Source organism: Camponotus floridanus, unplaced genomic scaffold (assembly GCF_003227725.1).
Source record: "Camponotus floridanus strain SB8 unplaced genomic scaffold, Cflo_v7.5 scaffold2, whole genome shotgun sequence".
In the NCBI taxonomy this organism is placed as follows: domain Eukaryota; kingdom Metazoa; phylum Arthropoda; class Insecta; order Hymenoptera; family Formicidae; genus Camponotus; species Camponotus floridanus.
This window is the reverse complement of record NW_020229325.1, coordinates 7,311,243-7,328,905: the sequence shown is the minus strand read 5'-3', so window position 1 is coordinate 7,328,905 and position 17,663 is coordinate 7,311,243. Positions and strand designations below refer to the sequence as shown.

The 17,663-nt window shown below is 32.4% G+C and overlaps 4 protein-coding genes across 5 annotated transcripts; 2 read left to right on the top strand and 2 right to left on the bottom strand.

The window, feature by feature from the left end:
- Positions 1-38: 38 nt before the first annotated feature.
- LOC105249076 (DIS3-like exonuclease 2) lies at positions 39-4,212 on the top strand. 2 transcript variants are annotated; one of them, XM_011254270.3, is made up of 9 exons: positions 39-267; positions 390-944; positions 1,140-1,831; positions 1,940-2,201; positions 2,315-2,850; positions 3,012-3,300; positions 3,440-3,633; positions 3,715-3,997; positions 4,076-4,212. In XM_011254270.3, exons 2-9 carry the CDS (start codon positions 441-443, stop codon positions 4,163-4,165), a joined length of 2,850 nt encoding a protein of 949 aa, XP_011252572.2. In that variant the 5' UTR covers positions 39-267; positions 390-440; the 3' UTR covers positions 4,166-4,212. The 2 variants fall into 2 exon arrangements, with proteins under 2 accessions (XP_011252572.2, XP_011252573.2); XM_011254271.2 differs by lacking the exons at positions 3,715-3,997; positions 4,076-4,212 and having other exon boundaries at positions 3,544-3,633.
- Positions 4,213-5,959: 1,747 nt separating this feature from the next.
- Positions 5,960-10,505, bottom strand: LOC105249077 (E3 ubiquitin-protein ligase MARCH6). Its single transcript, XM_011254272.3, has 7 exons — positions 10,406-10,505; positions 9,257-9,701; positions 8,847-9,171; positions 8,353-8,726; positions 7,612-8,268; positions 7,020-7,473; positions 5,960-6,876 (listed from the first exon to the last, which is right to left on the bottom strand). Exons 2-7 carry the CDS (start codon positions 9,641-9,643, stop codon positions 6,137-6,139), a joined length of 2,937 nt encoding a protein of 978 aa, XP_011252574.1. The 5' UTR covers positions 9,644-9,701; positions 10,406-10,505; the 3' UTR covers positions 5,960-6,136.
- Positions 10,506-11,106: 601 nt separating this feature from the next.
- On the top strand, positions 11,107-15,815 carry LOC105249079 (DNA topoisomerase 3-alpha). Its single transcript, XM_011254274.3, has 11 exons — positions 11,107-11,567; positions 11,716-12,062; positions 12,122-12,240; positions 12,330-12,676; positions 12,763-13,051; positions 13,128-13,626; positions 13,741-14,083; positions 14,180-14,756; positions 14,837-15,080; positions 15,241-15,494; positions 15,636-15,815. Exons 1-11 carry the CDS (start codon positions 11,343-11,345, stop codon positions 15,668-15,670), a joined length of 3,279 nt encoding a protein of 1,092 aa, XP_011252576.1. The 5' UTR covers positions 11,107-11,342; the 3' UTR covers positions 15,671-15,815.
- A 13-nt stretch (positions 15,816-15,828) lies between these two features.
- Positions 15,829-16,702, bottom strand: LOC105249078 (protein chibby homolog 1). The gene is made up of 3 exons (XM_011254273.3): positions 16,410-16,702; positions 16,179-16,294; positions 15,829-16,024 (listed from the first exon to the last, which is right to left on the bottom strand). Exons 1-3 carry the CDS (start codon positions 16,591-16,593, stop codon positions 15,932-15,934), a joined length of 393 nt encoding a protein of 130 aa, XP_011252575.1. The 5' UTR covers positions 16,594-16,702; the 3' UTR covers positions 15,829-15,931.
- Between the last annotated feature and the right edge of the window lie 961 nt (positions 16,703-17,663).

The window sequence follows — 17,663 nt, the reverse complement described above, 5'->3', positions numbered from 1 at the left end:
CTCGTCGCTAAGCTAAGATTATAGTAGATAGGTTAGTGAGATTATATGGGGTGGGGAGATGGATTAAAAATGGCGGAGTATAGAATACTCATATATTTAGTGCCTTATCGCAACGTGAAAAGGGATAACTTTCTTTCGATTCATGAGAATGGCCAAAATGATATTTTATTTCGATCTAATCCAAATTTCCTCGGACTGTTCCTTGTGTATATATATGTGAATTTATTTTTTTTAACGTGATTTATTATAGATAACACGTAGACACAGGTACACGTGCTAGTATTTGCTTTTTAACTGAAAAATATTCCTTTGATTTCAGAAATTTTACTTGTGCTCACTTTAATATATGCATCTGTTGATTATAATCTTTTTGAAATTAAATTTCGTAGGTGCAGCTGTAATTTTTATATCATTGTTATTGCTGACCGCTCCACATCATCATGCCTAGATATTCGACATTGAAAGCTGACAAAGTAAAAAAAGAGCGTCTTTCATTTCATTGTAAAAAACGCATTATTGCATTGTACAAGAATAAACAAAAATATAGTGTGCAAAAAACTGTGTCAGATTCCTTGAAGGATGGAATATTTGTTACTCTAAATGATGAATTAGTGGAACTTACTGCACAATTTGCGGATAAATTCAAAGTCTCTCCCAATATTCAAATGATGACATGGAAACGTACAAAGAACCATAAGATTTTGACAAGTGAAAAAGTACAAGACGCATTGAATTTCTCACAAGATAATACAAAAGATTTTATACAACATGGAGATGTGTCGCAAATATCTTTGAATCCTAAATTAAAAATTGTAAAGACTACAAATCGACTTAATATTGCACAGAGTAAAAACACTAGTATGAAAGACAAAAGAAAAGACAATAGTACTTTGATGTCTACTGACAACGAATTGAAAACCAAGAACCATTTAATTATAAATCAGGTTGGGTATATGTATAGAAAATTTGTTTACTTTTGACAAATATTTTACTTGACAAATATTTTCTTGCTTATACAAATATTTTGTATAATATATGTAACAGTTTAGTATTTCTCCTATCTCTGTCTTTTTTTGATATATATCCTATAATAAACTTCTGTAAAACTTCAGTTATGAAAACAAATAATTTTCTGTTAGGCCAATATACGTGATAAATTGAAATGTTGGAAGAAAAATAAGATGGAAAAATCTATAATGAATCCAGTAATAAATGAATCCAGTATGGATAATGTATCAAAAGAATATTGTCAGGACAAGGAAAGTTGTAAGAGCAAGGAAATAATAAAAAACAATACAGTAAAAGGAAGAAAGAATGCTCAAAAAATGGTGAAAACAAAGCAAATATTTTCAGATTATATATCTGTATCAAAGATGAAAAAAATTTTGAAAAAGCAAACTTCTGACAATGTACAATATGTAAAAGGGAACCTTCGTGTGAATCCTACTTCCTCTAAATATGCTTACTTACGTATGGAAAATGAAGGAGAGCGTGATTTGTTAATTATTGGTACCTACAACAGAAATCGTGCTTTTGATGGAGATTTAGTTGTGGCACATATAAATCCTGAAAAATATTGGCATAAATTTCCCGATGGACAAATACAAAAAACTGGTAAAGTCATTTGTATATTAGAAAAAGTACATTCGAGAAGAGCAATTGGATGTTTGAGGAAAAAAGATTCTTTTATGCTGCTTTATCCAAAAGATCAAAGAATACCATTAGTAGTTCCTGAATCGATACCAGTCTTATACCATAGCCAACCTGATCTTTATAAGAATGTGATGTTTCTTGTTAGTATTGATTCTTGGGAACAGATATATGCATCAGGGTAGGTTCGCATTAAGCAAATTTGAAAATTTTTTATATCATAGTGTACAAATATTTATATTGATAGTTTCTATTATTCTTATAATATAAATTTGTACTATATATGCAGACGAATTCTTTCGGTGGTTGGTAAAGTTGGCGAAATAGAAGCCGAATTACAGGCAATAATACTTGAACATAATTTAGATGTATTACCATATCGAGAAGAGTTATTAGAAGAACTTCCAGGTAGTGATTATATTTTAACGGATGATGATATGAAGGATAGGGAAGATTGGAGACACGAATGTGTTTTCACAATAGATCCTGCAACAGCTATTGATTTGGATGATGCCATTTCTTGTAAAGTCTTAGACAATGGAAATTATGAAGTAATTGTAGCATTTATTAAATTTACACATAACATGTAGAAAATATTAATTGATACTAGATGCATTGTGCTTTAGATATTTAGATATTTATGTACATATTTTATTAATTTCAGGTTGGAGTGCATATATCGGATGTTACACACTATTTAAAATTTTCTTCTCCATTAGATATGGAAGTTTCTAAACGAGCTACCAGCATTTATTTGCCACACACCACTTACCACATGCTACCTGAAAAGCTCTGCCAAATTTGTTCTTTATCAGCTGGTAAAGATAGATTAGCTTTTTCTGTAATTTGGGAAATGACATCAGATGCTGAAATTGTGAAACATCATTTTGCAAAGACTATAATAAGGTCATGTTGTCAACTGTCTTATGACATGGCTCAAGCCATGATTGAAAATCCAGAAAAAACTCAATTCCAAAATTCTCTCAACATAAAAGGAAATTACACAGTGTCATCATTGTCCAATGTAGTGAATAATTTATTTAAATTATCTAATCAATTGCGAAATAAACGATTTGATAATGGTGCACTCAGATTAGACCAACCAAAATTACAGATTTGTACAGATACTACACTTAGTCAAGAACAGGGAATTCCAATACCTGTAAATTATCATTTGGAGGAAAGAAAAGATAGTAACAGGTGCAGTTTCCACTTATTTATATTTTCATTAACTTATGAAATTATGTTCATATTACGTTATATATATATATATATATATATATATATATATATATATATATATATATGTATGTATAGAAAGAAAATGTTTTTAATTATTTAAATTATGCATATTGTTTCAGCCTTGTAGAAGAATTTATGCTGCTAGCAAACGTAACAGTCGCTACAAAATTGTATACTGCAATTCCGGAGATGGCTTTATTACGTATTCATAAAGATCCATCCAAATATTCTCTTAATACAGTTTGTGATACATTGCGAAAATATGGAATTCATTTGAATGGTGAAACAGCAAAAAGCTTACAAGCCAGTATCCGTCATTACGATCCAGAATATAATGCTATTTCAGTTAATAATTCTATGAAATATATTATGACGGTCATTATAAATCTGTGTTCAAAGACTATGATGGTAAAAATTTTTACATTAATATTTTTTATATTTTATCTATGTATCATAAATATCATACTCTTATATAATTTATTCTATTCTTATATAATTAAAGAAATAGAAAGAATATATAATAATTTTAAAACATTGAAAATTGTAGCGTGCAGAATACATATGTTCATCCACCATTTCTTCATTGCAAGACTTGAGACATTATGCGTTAAATGTGCCTCTTTACACACACTTTACCTCTCCTATTCGTAGATATTCTGACTGTGTAGTTCATCGTTTGCTTCATGCAGCAATAGAAAATAAATCCTTATCAGAGAAATGGACAACTAAGTTGTGTTCAAAGTATGTTTATAATACAACATGACAGTAGAGAAGAATTGCATACAGTTTACTTTAACAAATTTTATTCTCAACTTGCAACAGGATTGCAGCCAATTGCAATGCAAAGAAGTATAGTGCAAAACTAGTGCAAGAACAAAGTACAGAATTATTCTTTGCTCATATGGTAGGCCTTGCAGATGGTTTTGATGCTTCAGCTATTGTATTGTATGTGAAGGAAGAGGGAATAGAAGTTATTCTCTGTGATATTGGCATAAAATTAAGAGTAGATCTTAAAGAAATAGAACATACTGCCACAGTGAAGTATTTAATGGAATATGTACCAACTATAATTGTTAGTTGGAAAGAACAGTCTTCTACTGCACAGGTATGACTTTATAATATTTTGTTTAAACTATTAATGTAATTAATGCAATCATTAAAATATACCATCTAATATTTTTAGGTAATCAATTTATTTAGTTTGGTACATGTACGAGTAGAGAAAATTAAAGAAGAATTGCGTTTAAAAGCGACTCTTTTACCACCGCTATAGTAACAGACGAAAATTTATACATATTTTTACATAATTTTTTAAAATTGATTTTATCATTAATTACATGATATTTACGTCATGTGATAAAATTATTATATGACGATGAATTTTCTAATAATGTATATATAAAGTGAGGTGTCTAATGTATGTATCAAAATTTATACTAAATTAACGAATTTAGAGGATCACAGATTATATATATATATAATTATACATTTAAAATATGAAAAGCACAGAAAATGTAAAAATTCATGATTGTCACTACATTCAGAATCACAAGATAAATTTTAGATCAACTATTAAAAATAAGTACCGTATTCATCTTTATCAAAGATATTTCTTATTACTATTATTCTAATATGTTATGAAATATTATCACTGAAAAAGGATCCATTATTTCATTAATAATAATAATTATTATATATATATATATATATATATATATATATATATATATACATATACATATATATATATATATATGTACATATATGTATATGCATATATATATATGTAGTCCTTTTAATGGCAAATATTAAATTAATTATACATTTAACGCTAATAATTAATTTTTTAATATTTGATATAAAAAAATAATTATTGAAAAATATTGGATTCAATGTGATAAATACACATTTGTAAAAAATGTGCATAAAACAATTTATTCTTAACAATCATAAATTTTTAAATAAAATATACGTTCAACTTTTATGATGTGATCCTTCTAATGAGTAATGAGATTAAAATATTTTTTTTTTTTTTACTATGTTACACATATATCTACATATTATAATTAATAAGACATTACAATTAAGTGATTATTAAATGATTTAGAATTTTTAACAAATTATGAATTTTTATAGAATATGCAAATATGACTGATAAGGAGCTTATGCATTTTTTTTTATAAAAATATACTATTTTATTCCATCCTCTTGTAAATTAAGATGTGTTTATATCGCACACTGTATATCAGCTTGTCATAAAATATTAGTTTATTGTAAATATGACGTGTATGTACATACCGTATCATAGAATATTCACATGTAACTCGCATATAAATACTTGAATAATTTTCACACATGAACAATGTAAAAAGTATTGTAATATAACTTATATATACAAAACTTCAATTTTCAGGAGTATTTAAGCTTGTAAAAAAAATATTTTTGATTCCATGAAATGTATACAAATAAATTTTTCTTATATGCTTGGCTAGTTTATATGTATAATGTGTCTATGCACAAACTTATATAAATTTTATCAACATAAGATTGAGATGTTATATCCTACATTACTATAGTACATACATATAACACAATGATTACAATATACTTTCATACATTTCTTTTTTTTTAATTCAAGCTCTGAAGTTCTTGAGAGCTTGTTTCATTATATTTTGTACACTCTCTTATGTTTGTAACGTTATTTTATATTATGTTTATTCTGTAATTCCCCAACTTTCTAATATCATTATTGTTATATGTTTTATGCGCTTACATATTACACATCTAATAACATGTTAACGATAATGATACTTATTATGTTATTACCGAGTAATTACAGAATAGGTATGCTACTATATCAGAATATTGAACTATCTATTAAAGAAAAAATGGTATGTTCACAATCCCTATTTTTATTTTAAATCTAACCATAAGTTGTTCTTTTTATAAATGCGATCAAAACCGCACTCATTATTTATTAATCAAGATAAAAATTATCATATAAAATAATTGAAATTCGCACGATATTAAAACTGTAAAGTATCAAAATGAGGAGCGATACACTGGATAACAGTCTTTTTGATTTATTCAGTATCGCTTTACATAAATAAATTATAATATTAAAAATAAAATCGTGACTATAATATAAACGATTGATCAGTAAGTAGTTGTTACAGAATGTACACGAAGCTAATCCTAGAATTCATCTTTCACCATAATGTTTTGTATAATATTACTGATGTTGTTAGCTTGACCTTTGAGATTGTTGTTGCGATTTGTTACGATGTTCGTAGTTGACGAGCCTTTGTCCTACGAGATACTTGTCGTTCTTAATATGCTCGTACAGCTTCTTGAATTGGCGTATCTGAAAATAGATCACTACACAGACCAGATTCACTAAAAGAAGAAAAGGATATAAACGTCTGGCAATGAGGATCTGAGTTTGCAGATTGGTCACAAAAAGCGGAACTATTCCATAGGCCACGGCGTAAGGAACTGCAAGGGCAAGGCCAAAGCAACATATGACGGGAGCTGCCAATTCCTTGACGACAAATTTTAGATCCATTTCTCTTATGCCATCATTGTATGCTCGTTCAATAGCGAGACGTATTCGCCAATCGGGCCCCATCATCGTGACAGCAGTAGCAATCTTCGTATACAATACGCCCAGAGCCCAATCTTGCCAGATGAACAGGATAGGATTTTGCTCCAACGGAACACGCAATGGAACTACCACCACTAATTCGAGAAGAAGACCAAATAAAAGTGGTATGACACCGACAAGTAATACGAATGCCACCGAGGCTTTCACACCCAATATCGCCCAGTGTTTAATTCGATCTATAATTGCTCTGCGACCACGAGGTAACCAAGAGAAGGCCAGCGCTAAACCTCGTGCCGCGGCCCAACAGACGTACGTTCCACATGCTACTGTATATACTTCGTGTACTCTTCCGGAAAGAGAGCCTACAGTCTCACCACCATCTAAAAGTAAAATAATAAAAGCAATGTAATGAAAATCACCGAAAATATGTATATTTTCGCTGAATATCTTCTTTATACATTTGTTATAAAAAATTACTGTATAAAAAGGAATAATATCGGAAACGAATTTGTAAACGACTTACCGGAACCGGTCACTGCAGGTGGTAAAACAGGCGGCGATGGAGCAGGTGCCCCTACCATCCATAACGCCATTACTCTACGTCCAAGCCATACGGGTAGCGTCATAGCGATTAAACTAGCGATCACGAGAGACACGCAAACGCAGAACAAAAGCCCGACCAATCGTGCGGGAAACCATCGTGGCCTGGTGTAAGGCTGAAATCCTGTAGGTCCCTCTCGCTGCAATAATGCTTGATGCGCAGCGCCCAAGTCCGGATGTTGTGGTTCTTCGATGACCGCTAATCCCGGATCGTCCGTCTGATCACGCAACAAGTACGACTGCAGATCCAGCATCCATGCTACTACGCGACACCACGCTCTCACTAGAGCCTTTAACCATGTACGTGTATGCGATTGTTCTAATAGCGCGGGAAGGATCACTTGTAGTAGAAGCAGTTCCAATGAAAGTTCGCTGACCTACAATTTAAAGAATCATAAATTATATATGTATATACACTTAATTATTTAATTTATGCATATGCTCTGCATATAGAATAGCTGTTATAAAACAACAATTAAGATGACTTAATATAATTGCTATTATATTTTTATTACCTGAGCTTCGCTTTGTACGGTCACAGTGTAGGGCAAAAATCCTGGCCAAGCCCATCGCAGAATTTTTACAGGCAGCCACAACATGAGTAAAATCGCCGTGCCAAATATGATCGCGGACGCGACTAATCGCCGTACGTGTCGCAGGATGGGAAGATGTATCATCTCTTGTATAGGAGAGAAATCAGGATCGTTCAGATTTCGCAGGAACCAGAGAACTCCGGGTCGCAAAACTTCGCGTAAGAGAAGAATAAACGATGCAAAATAATATATGTAGACCATTCCCACCAGCCAATGAATGAACATAGACGTGCCGGGAGCGAGTCTAAATGAGGACTCTCGATCTCGAAGGGTGGCGTCGAACATTGCCAACGAACAAATATCCAACCACCAACCACAAACTAATGGAAGTACGCCAATCTCCACGACGGAGAGTAAAGAGACTTTGACGATAACATAACAAAGCCCTAAGATTCGCTGGGAACGCTGAAAGCCTAAGAGAGCAGCAAGAGTATGGAGGACCACTAGACAAACTCCAATAACACAGTAACCGCATAATGTTGTCACCAAGCCTTCAAAGTGTGACGCCGCCGCGTGTTCTTGTAATCCTAAACCCGCTATAGTAAAATGACCAATATGATACGGGCAAAAAGCAAATACCTGCAAAAAAAATATAAATACATATATATTATAAGTAAAAAAAAACTAAAAGAGAACACCATCTTTATGAAACAATAAACTCACCATGATAAATAATGTATTTAGGGATACAACCCAGAAGACATGTTCGAGAAAGACGAGAGACCCGTCCAATCCTAAGAGACGTTCCCATGTTAATTCCTCAGCAGGTCTATCCCACTCCATAGGATTCCAATTGGCTTCCTCAGCTTCACCCTGTGCTTGTTCTCTCGGTGCTTCCCAAAGTACGTGCACACCACCTACAGCATTTATTTGTGCACCATCTGCACCAAGTTCGTCTCTGATTCTCTGGAGGTTGAGTTCTGGAAGAGGTGGTGCAGGAGGAATTGGTGCTTGTACATCTCTCAAATCTTCGGGTTCACCGATTCGTGGATTATTGGCTAAGTTTTCTGCCACTTCTGGGTATGCAGGACGCTGATCTAAAACGATCCAATTTAAATAAAAAGAACTAGACAATGTGTTGTAGAAACAAATACAATCAATCTATTATGTTCTTGTCACTCTCAGAAATATGAAAAATCATATTTATTGTGGAATACCTTCGTTATGTAACTCTCCCTCTTGTGGAATAGGTGGGTCAACAAAAGGAGGGACATTATTGTTTTCCTGAACTTCTTGAGGCATAGCACGTTGTTCTTGAGGCTGTTGTGGCTGTTGTGCGTTTGCTTGCGGCGGATTATCAACTGGGGGCAACTGTACATTGTCTCTCTCGAGCCAGTCAGGTCCACCCGCGTGTAAAATTTGTTCGCGTAGCCATACTAAACCGATAAACGCAAATAAGGTGCAGGTAACTACAAAACAACCGTGAAATACATCCGATGAAATATTTTCAGTGGAGAGCATATCCATCGGTAACGACATTATCTGCAAAAAATAAATCATAGCACAGCTTATAAATTTTTCTTCTATTAGAAATATCAAGATTAATTTAGACACATTTATTACTTACTCGAACTAAATCAAGCGGACCGCTAAAAAGAGCTCTATATGTGCGGCACGCTGTTAGAGGAACAATTCCTAGCCATGCAATTGCCACTAGCGTGTAATGTAACCAATACTTGACAGCAGTGACAATACTTGAAAATAAACCACCTACGACATCTCTTAACGGTAAACGGCGTGGCATGTCTGGACTATATATAGGTGTAAATGAAAAGCGGTAGCCACAAAGTTCGCAGTATTCTTTACGTGAGTAACGCATCCATTGAACCAGACATTCTTGATGTATCCATTTAATACTACCCGTGCAAATGCATGGATGAAATAAAGGTCTGTCTGCAAGGCCTTCGGATCGACAGACCCTGCAAATATCCGCACCCAACATGTCCTCCGTCATGTTTGGTTAGATGAGAAACATGTACCACAAAGAGGAAGTCAGAACTGACCCTTTATCGCTGAAAACAAAATATGTAAGATATAAATTCATATATTCTTGTGCAGATGATTGTATCTACCATAAGTGTAAAGAGTATAGTATAATTGTGATATTCTATCTTGCGATATTTCAAAAGAGGTTCAAATAAAATGAGGCATGACATTAACTAATTATTTATAAAACAAGCATATTTTCCCCATTTTTCAAATGGAAATTTAAATTTGAAAAAGGATATTAAAAAACAAATGTATGTGGGGTAGTCATATTTGCACATGAAAAGAAAAATGAATTCAAAAGTCGAATTAGAACTATGAGAGAAGTAATTTATTACAATGATATAACGTAAAACTTTAAATCATATCTGTATATAAGAGTTCAGTAACAGTTATATTGCGTATTTGCGTCTGCAATTTTAAGGTGAACAAAAGACAAACGCTCTATGACATAATTGTTTAATGACACATCTAAAATTTTTATATAGGAAACAATATGTATAATCATCGAGCGAATTAACAATTACAAATTGTAACGGAATCGTCATTAGCAATTACAAATCATATCCGATATTACGAAGCTATTTTTTGTAAATTGTTGGGTCATGTGTCGTAGAAAAAACGTATGATTTACAAAATAGAGATCGCATTTATCCGACACACGTGTTAATCTTTCGGCCGAAGATTTTTGCTTGTCGTTATTAACGCAATGTGATCTCTCCATACTTACGTGTACTGGAATAAAAACACATCGAAAATTATTATGCAAAATATCGAAAAATGTCTACTGCTACTTTCCAGTTCTTTCTATTTTCCGTTCGACATGTCTCGAAACCTGCGAAATGCAAAAGTCTCTGAGAAGCAGTGCGGGTTCTTGAATATAGTAAATTTCGAAGGGTGGCACCCGATTGCCCCCGATTGCCCCACGTCGCCAATTGGCCAATTCAAAATAGGACTCTCTGATTGGTTAATCGTTGCTGGTTACCCTAGGCACAGGTCGATATAATTGGCTGTGGTCAATCGCAACGTGGTCAAACGGGAAGCTCCCTGTTCCGAAGCATTAAATCAGTTCGATTGACCAATCAGGACAAAGAGAATAAAATTTTCTTTATTCTGATTGGCCACATTTAGCGGACTCAACAGTTGGGCAACATTACTAGATTTTCCGATGTAACTCGACGCTGATTGGTCGGACCTGAAAGTAGAGACCAATCATATTCGATTGCTACTTAGCGGTTGAGTCCGCTGAATGCGGCCATTGGTTAATGCAAAACTTCGATACATTTTTAACGTTTTTTCACTACAGCCACTGATTGGTTTTAATAAAAAAATTCCTAAAATTCCTATTGGGATAACCAATCAGTGCGTTTAACAAATTTGTCGTTTCAACTCGGTGATACACATGCAGTTTTAGGAGTGGCAGGAGGTTTACCAGATACTACCAGCCTGCATAATTCAGGAAAGTCTAATTTTTTGGAGCGAATTTTTTTGAGCTGTCGTCGGGAAGACGTTTATTTTCCTCACAGATATATTTTAGTATCTATTTCAATTAAATAAGAAATTTGATTATTAGCATTGTTGTTACACATATTTTTAAGTTAAACGTTTAAATAATTTCATCTATAAATTTTCAACTAAAAATTACCGGCAATGTCGAAAATTATGTTATGGCTTTCCCCAAATTGCATAATATCGTATTAAATTGTACAATATTTTATAATCTCACACTTAAAAGCACAGCCGCCAAAAGTAATTTGTGGAAATTTACAAATGTCTCTTATTCGATAAACCGATATTGTTCAAAGTTTAACATGAAAGTTCTCAATGTTGCTGAGAAACATGATGCTGCTAAGAGTATCGCTGCTCATTTATCACATGGTACAAGCAGAAAGGTAAATAATTATCTATTACACAGTATGTCCTTTGTAGAATATTTAATTACACTGTTTGTATATAACTTTTTATTTATCATTTAATTATATTTATTCATAAATGTATTAGATGAGAAATACATTATTCATTGTTTCTGTTTCTTTATAGAGAGAAGGCTTATCTGTATATAATAAAATTTTTGAATTTAATGTACAATTATGGAACCAAAACTGTCAAATGGTGATGACATCTGTATCTGGCCACTTATTAGGCTACGAATTCACAGGAGCGTATCGTAAATGGCAAGGCTGTCATCCACTTAGCTTATTTGATGCTCCGGTATCCAAACAGTGTTCGGAAGAAAATTACATAAAGATTAAAAAAACTTTGGAGCGAGAAATAAAATCTTGCAATGCATTAATTATTTGGACAGATTGTGATAGAGAAGGAGAAAATATAGGTTTTGAGATTATACAGGTCTGTCAGACAGTCAAGCCAAATATCCGTGTATACAGGTAATTAGAAACATGTTTTTTCATATATTTGTGATAGTTACAAGCTTATTACATTTCAGGGCAAAATTCTCAGAGATTACAAAACAGTCAATTGAAAGAGCTCTGTCAACTTTGGGGGAACCAGATAAGGCGACAAGCGATGCCGTAGACGTAAGAAGCGAATTAGATTTAAGAATTGGTACTGATTCTGTTAATTAAGATTATATTGTTAATTGGATTCATAATATGATTATAATCTCTACATATGAGTTTTTAACATGTTGATAGGTGCTGCATTTACAAGATTTCAGACTTTAAGATTGCAGAAAGTGTTTCCCAATACTCTTGGAGATATGCTTATCAGTTATGGAAGCTGTCAATTTCCCACACTTGGATTTGTAGTTGAAAGATTTTTAGCTATTGATCGATTCAAGTCCGAGCCATACTGGAAGATAAAAGTGATAGATGATCGCAATGAAATAGCAGTAGAATTCAGATGGGCTAGAGTAAGATTGTTCGAGAAGATGCCTTGTCAGATTTTTTTGGACATGTGTTTGGAGCGGCCGGAAGCTACAGTGGAAAAAGTAATGTGCAAACCAAAAAGTAAATGGAGGCCTCTACCCTTAGATACCATTGTAAGTAATTGTATTATTATATTGGAAGAGAAAAGTTTATTATTTTGTATCAGTGATATATCAGTTAAAAAATCATTACTTTTCAGGAATTAGAGAAGCAGGGCTCTCGTAAATTACGCTTAAATGCAAAGGAAACAATGAGAATAGCAGAGAAATTGTATACTCAAGGTTTTATTAGTTACCCGCGCACTGAAACTAATATATTTCCAAAAGAATTAAATCTGGTACCATTAGTAGAGCAACAAGTAAATCATGAGGCATGGGGTGACTTTGCACGAGGTTTATTGGAATCTGGGATAACTCCCAGACAAGGAAAGAAATCTGATCAAGCACATCCTCCTATTCATCCCACAAAATACACAGACAGTTTGCAAGGTTTGTCAAGATATTTCTTCTTCTATTCAATATTAAATCGATCGTGTTATTAATTGTATTAATTGTAACTTGACAGGAAACGAAGCAAGAGTCTACGAATTTATAGTTCGACATTTTCTAGCTTGTTTATCAAAAAATGCAGAAGGCCGTGAAACAACAGTAGAGATTGATATAGCGGGAGAAAAATTCACGACTAACGGCCTCGAAATCATAGCAAAAAATTATCTTGATGTATATATATATGATAAATGGAACAATAAGCAGATTCATTCTTATGAGCAAAGACAAGTTTTCAGACCGACTAGCATAGATATGGTGGAAGAAAAAACTTCAGCGCCGAACTTGCTGACTGAAGCCGAATTGATCGCGCTGATGGACAAACACGGCATTGGCACAGACGCCACTCACGCCGATCACATTGACACTATTAAATCCAGGCAATACGTAGGCTTAACAGATAGTCAACATTTCATGCCGGGCAAGTTGGGAATTGGTTTGGTCATGGGATATGACAATATGGGATTCCAAATGTCTAAACCGCATTTGCGTGCAAGTCTAGAAAACGATTTAAAATTGTAAGGCGATTAATAACTCTGTGCATAATTAATTCTTTCTTTCTTTTCTTTCCCATGCTTTAAAATGTGATACACAAAAAAATTTACTTTCATGATACACAATTATTATCGTAGGATTTGCGAGCGTCGAAAAGATCCGAATGAAGTGTTACAAAATCAAATCGACACATATCGCGAAGTGTTCAAAGTAGCAATGGAACGCGCTAATCTAATAGATGATGCTTTAGCACAGTATCTTGATGAGAGACCAACTCAAAGTGAACAAATACAATTTCCTTTAGTCACAGACGTCGCTATTTTTAAATGTCCAAAATGTGGATCGAACATGGTTTTGAAAGAAAGAAAGCAAGGCAAAGGAAAATATATTAGTTGTATGGGATATCCAACATGTCTCAATGTGATCTGGTTCCCAGAAGCTGTAAAAGATGTAGAGATTTTAAATGAAATATGTAATCAGGTAAATAAATTATATCTTCAATGGCAATATCTCGCATGAATATGTGTGTATAGTTTATAAATAAATTAATACTTCATACATGATTCATATTTTCAGTGCACAGGAAATATTCACAAATTGAAATTTACATTAGTCAGAAATGTGCTACCTTTATATGGTACCTCATATACAACGTGCATAGGCTGTGATAACGCATTTAATGAAATATTAAACATAAAGCAGGATTGTATCAGGCAAACTGAAAGAACAAATATTGTTCATAACAATACAAGAAATACATCAAGCTTGACTTCTACATCTTCAAGTACATCCCAATATACGTCTCAACAACAACAATCGGTTTCTAATAATATAAGATCTGTTCAAAATAACAATATTGACTCAATCGGCACAAATAGGAGACAGGCACAAAATAGTTTTAATGTTTCTCAACCAAATAGGCCGAATACCATTCGTGAAAGTACGACAATATCAAATAATAGAGAAAATTCTACTTCTTGGATTAATACACATAATTTTAATAGTTTATCGGATCAATCTGCGCCCAGAAATGCTCGCAATGTAGATAATAAAACTAGTGTATGGGGTAATATTGATAATAATGCAGAGATTATGTGCAACTGTCACGAGATAGCGATTCAATTAACAGTAAGAAAAGAAGGACCAAATAAAGGTAAGCGATAGCTATTTTGGAAGGCGTATAAATTTTTGTAGCGTAAATCATTTTAAATAATAATATTTTTGTAATTCCAGGACGTTTGTTTTACAAATGTGCTAAACCGCAAGGTAGCGGCTGCGATTTTTTCTTGTGGGCATCTGATAGCACTGAATCTAGAGATGATGTAGCGAGCCAACATTCGAATCGAGTATCTAATCTAGATAGAAACAATGTTAATGCTGGTCATTTTTCTCGCACTACCAATACCTCTAACAATGATTGGGGAAATTCATCAACGAACGATACGATTGTATGCCAATGTAATCAGCCTGCTCGAAAGTAAGTAAACCCTCTCGGAAAAATTCTATCAGTTGGATTCAATTAATATCGATAATTAATAAAATGCATTTAAATTTGATAAGTTGAAATCTGAATTAATATCGATAATAAATATTAGATAGTTTCTTTACTTTGCTAAAGATATTAATTTAATTATTAGATTAACGGTTCAGAAAGACGGTCCCAATAAGGGGCGACAATTTTATGGATGTCCAAAAGGTATGAACTCCACTTGCAACTTTTTCAAGTGGGCAGACGAAAATGATGTCGATAATCATGGAAATACAGATTGGAATAATTTCACTACAAATAAAGGAAGAAATCAAAGTAGCAGAATCCCTCAAAAAGGTAGTGCTCCTAAAAAACCTAGACTCACTGGCGGTAAGAGAAAGTGTGGAAATTGTGGAATTGAAGGTAATGTATAGAGAATTAATCTTTTTATCAAATTTATTAGTTTTTTCAGAATAGTAATCTTTTATTATAATCTTTCAATTATATCTATTATTATACTTTAATCGTATATTGTTTTTTTACATAATTAATTATTTTTTATAGGACATACAAGAAATAGATGTCCAGAAAATATGTGACGTTAATGAGCGAATTTTTTTCAATATTGTATAAATATATTATAATTGTAAATAATGTACAAATAATAATGAGACTGAAGTTGTTACAAGCATAAAAGTATAACAAAGCAGTGTCAAACAGAGACATTTCTTGAATTGACGGCTCTTATAAATATAAAGTTAAAAGATATAATTTGACTCTTTAAATGAATAATTAAATTAATTGATCTTATTTTGTAGTCATTGTTTCCTTAATTGTTAGTAAAATGCCAGTGCTTGAAACTAAGTGACAACTCTCCTATTATGAGAAAAATTATTTTTTAATCTCTCCAATTCTTCTCTTTGTAAATGAGCCTCGGCGGTTGTTTGCGTTAACTATAAAATAATATACAGTGTTACATATATCATTTATCGTCGATATATTGTATTTTTGCTATAATATTGATAAGATTATTTTGTATAAAAATGAGTTTTTATTTTAGACATATCAGCTGTCTAACTTTAAGAAGCGTAATGTAAAAAGAGTTACCATATCTAATAGTACATCAAATTTTAGTTTTAACAAGTTATTCTCTTCCTCCAATCGCCTTACTTCTTTTTTTAATTTTTCATTCTCTTTGAAAGTACCTCCCACCCTGCCTGATTCTAAAACAAAGTTTATTAGATTTTAAAACAATATTCATTTTTATACACAAAAAAATCAGCAAAAGATCAAATTTCTATAGAGTAAAATTTATATGAATGATAAATTCTTATTCACCTGGAATCCAAAGGCCAGCCTCAAAAACAGCTTCCTGGTCTCCAAGACGAAGACGTATAGGACCTACTTCAGGGCCGAGTTCTTTTTCTATTCTTTTAGGACTTAAGTTTTTGTTTGCTAAGAAAACTGATGCCTTTCTAGTCGGTGTTTTTTTAGGAGAAAATTTATTGGAGAATAAGGGCATGATGTATCACAAGTTTATAAATTAAATAACGTGAGTGAAAATTTATAAGGCTAGCATTAAGAAGCAGAAAGGTTATATAATTGTTAAAAACAGTGTAGCTTTATAGAAATTTTACTTTGGTGAACACTACTCGCTATATTTCTTATACATTAGGTATTATTTTACAATATTTTATAAGATATTTTATAAGATGTTGATAAATATATCGATATACACTACATTTTAATCTACATAAATTTTTTTATAGAAATGAACAAATACACGAAAAGTGTATCATGTTTAGGGTAACGTTGCCTAGCAACGCTTTTAAATTTATAATATTCGAGCGGTTAATCGATATTTATTAAAAGATCGATATACTTCTTTTGATGTTTTCGAATTCGATTAATCCCTATGTCAATATTTTTTTATCTAATGTCACTATATTTTTATTCACTAGTCTTGTATATTTTATCGATTGGTTACCTTTATTCGTGGAATCTCACGCTTTTGCCGCACGAGGTCGTCCAAAATCAGTTTCAAACTGGCCCTTTTTTTACGCCCAACCATCTTCGGTTTAGGAGTTTTCGAATCGAACGATCGTGGTAATATCGTGAAAATCATTCTGCATTTCTGCTCAATTATTTACTATTTAAAAGCGAATCTTGCATGCGCGTCGAAATAAAGTCGAGAGTATTTTTAATACGAGGAGTGAAAACGTCGAATGTAGCATATATACATTTTAATCATCACAACTTTCACATAAATTTCAACTTATAAACATATTGCAAGTATATCGTCGAAGCTTGCGCTTAATGTAAATATAAAAAAAATTTATACATTAATATATAATTACTCTCAATTTATATCCTCAATATAAATGTTTAAAAATTTCTTGTCTCGCGTTGCATTTGTAATTGTAAAAATGTGTGTTGATATATGTATGATATAGCATCATTTTAGTCTTATAATCGTCATATTTCGTTTGTCAATTCATCGACAAGTTTCAAAATTAACAATTCCAATGACAATTTACAAATTCTTGCCTTCTTATCTCTCTTTACGTAAGTTTTTTACATTCATATATGTAA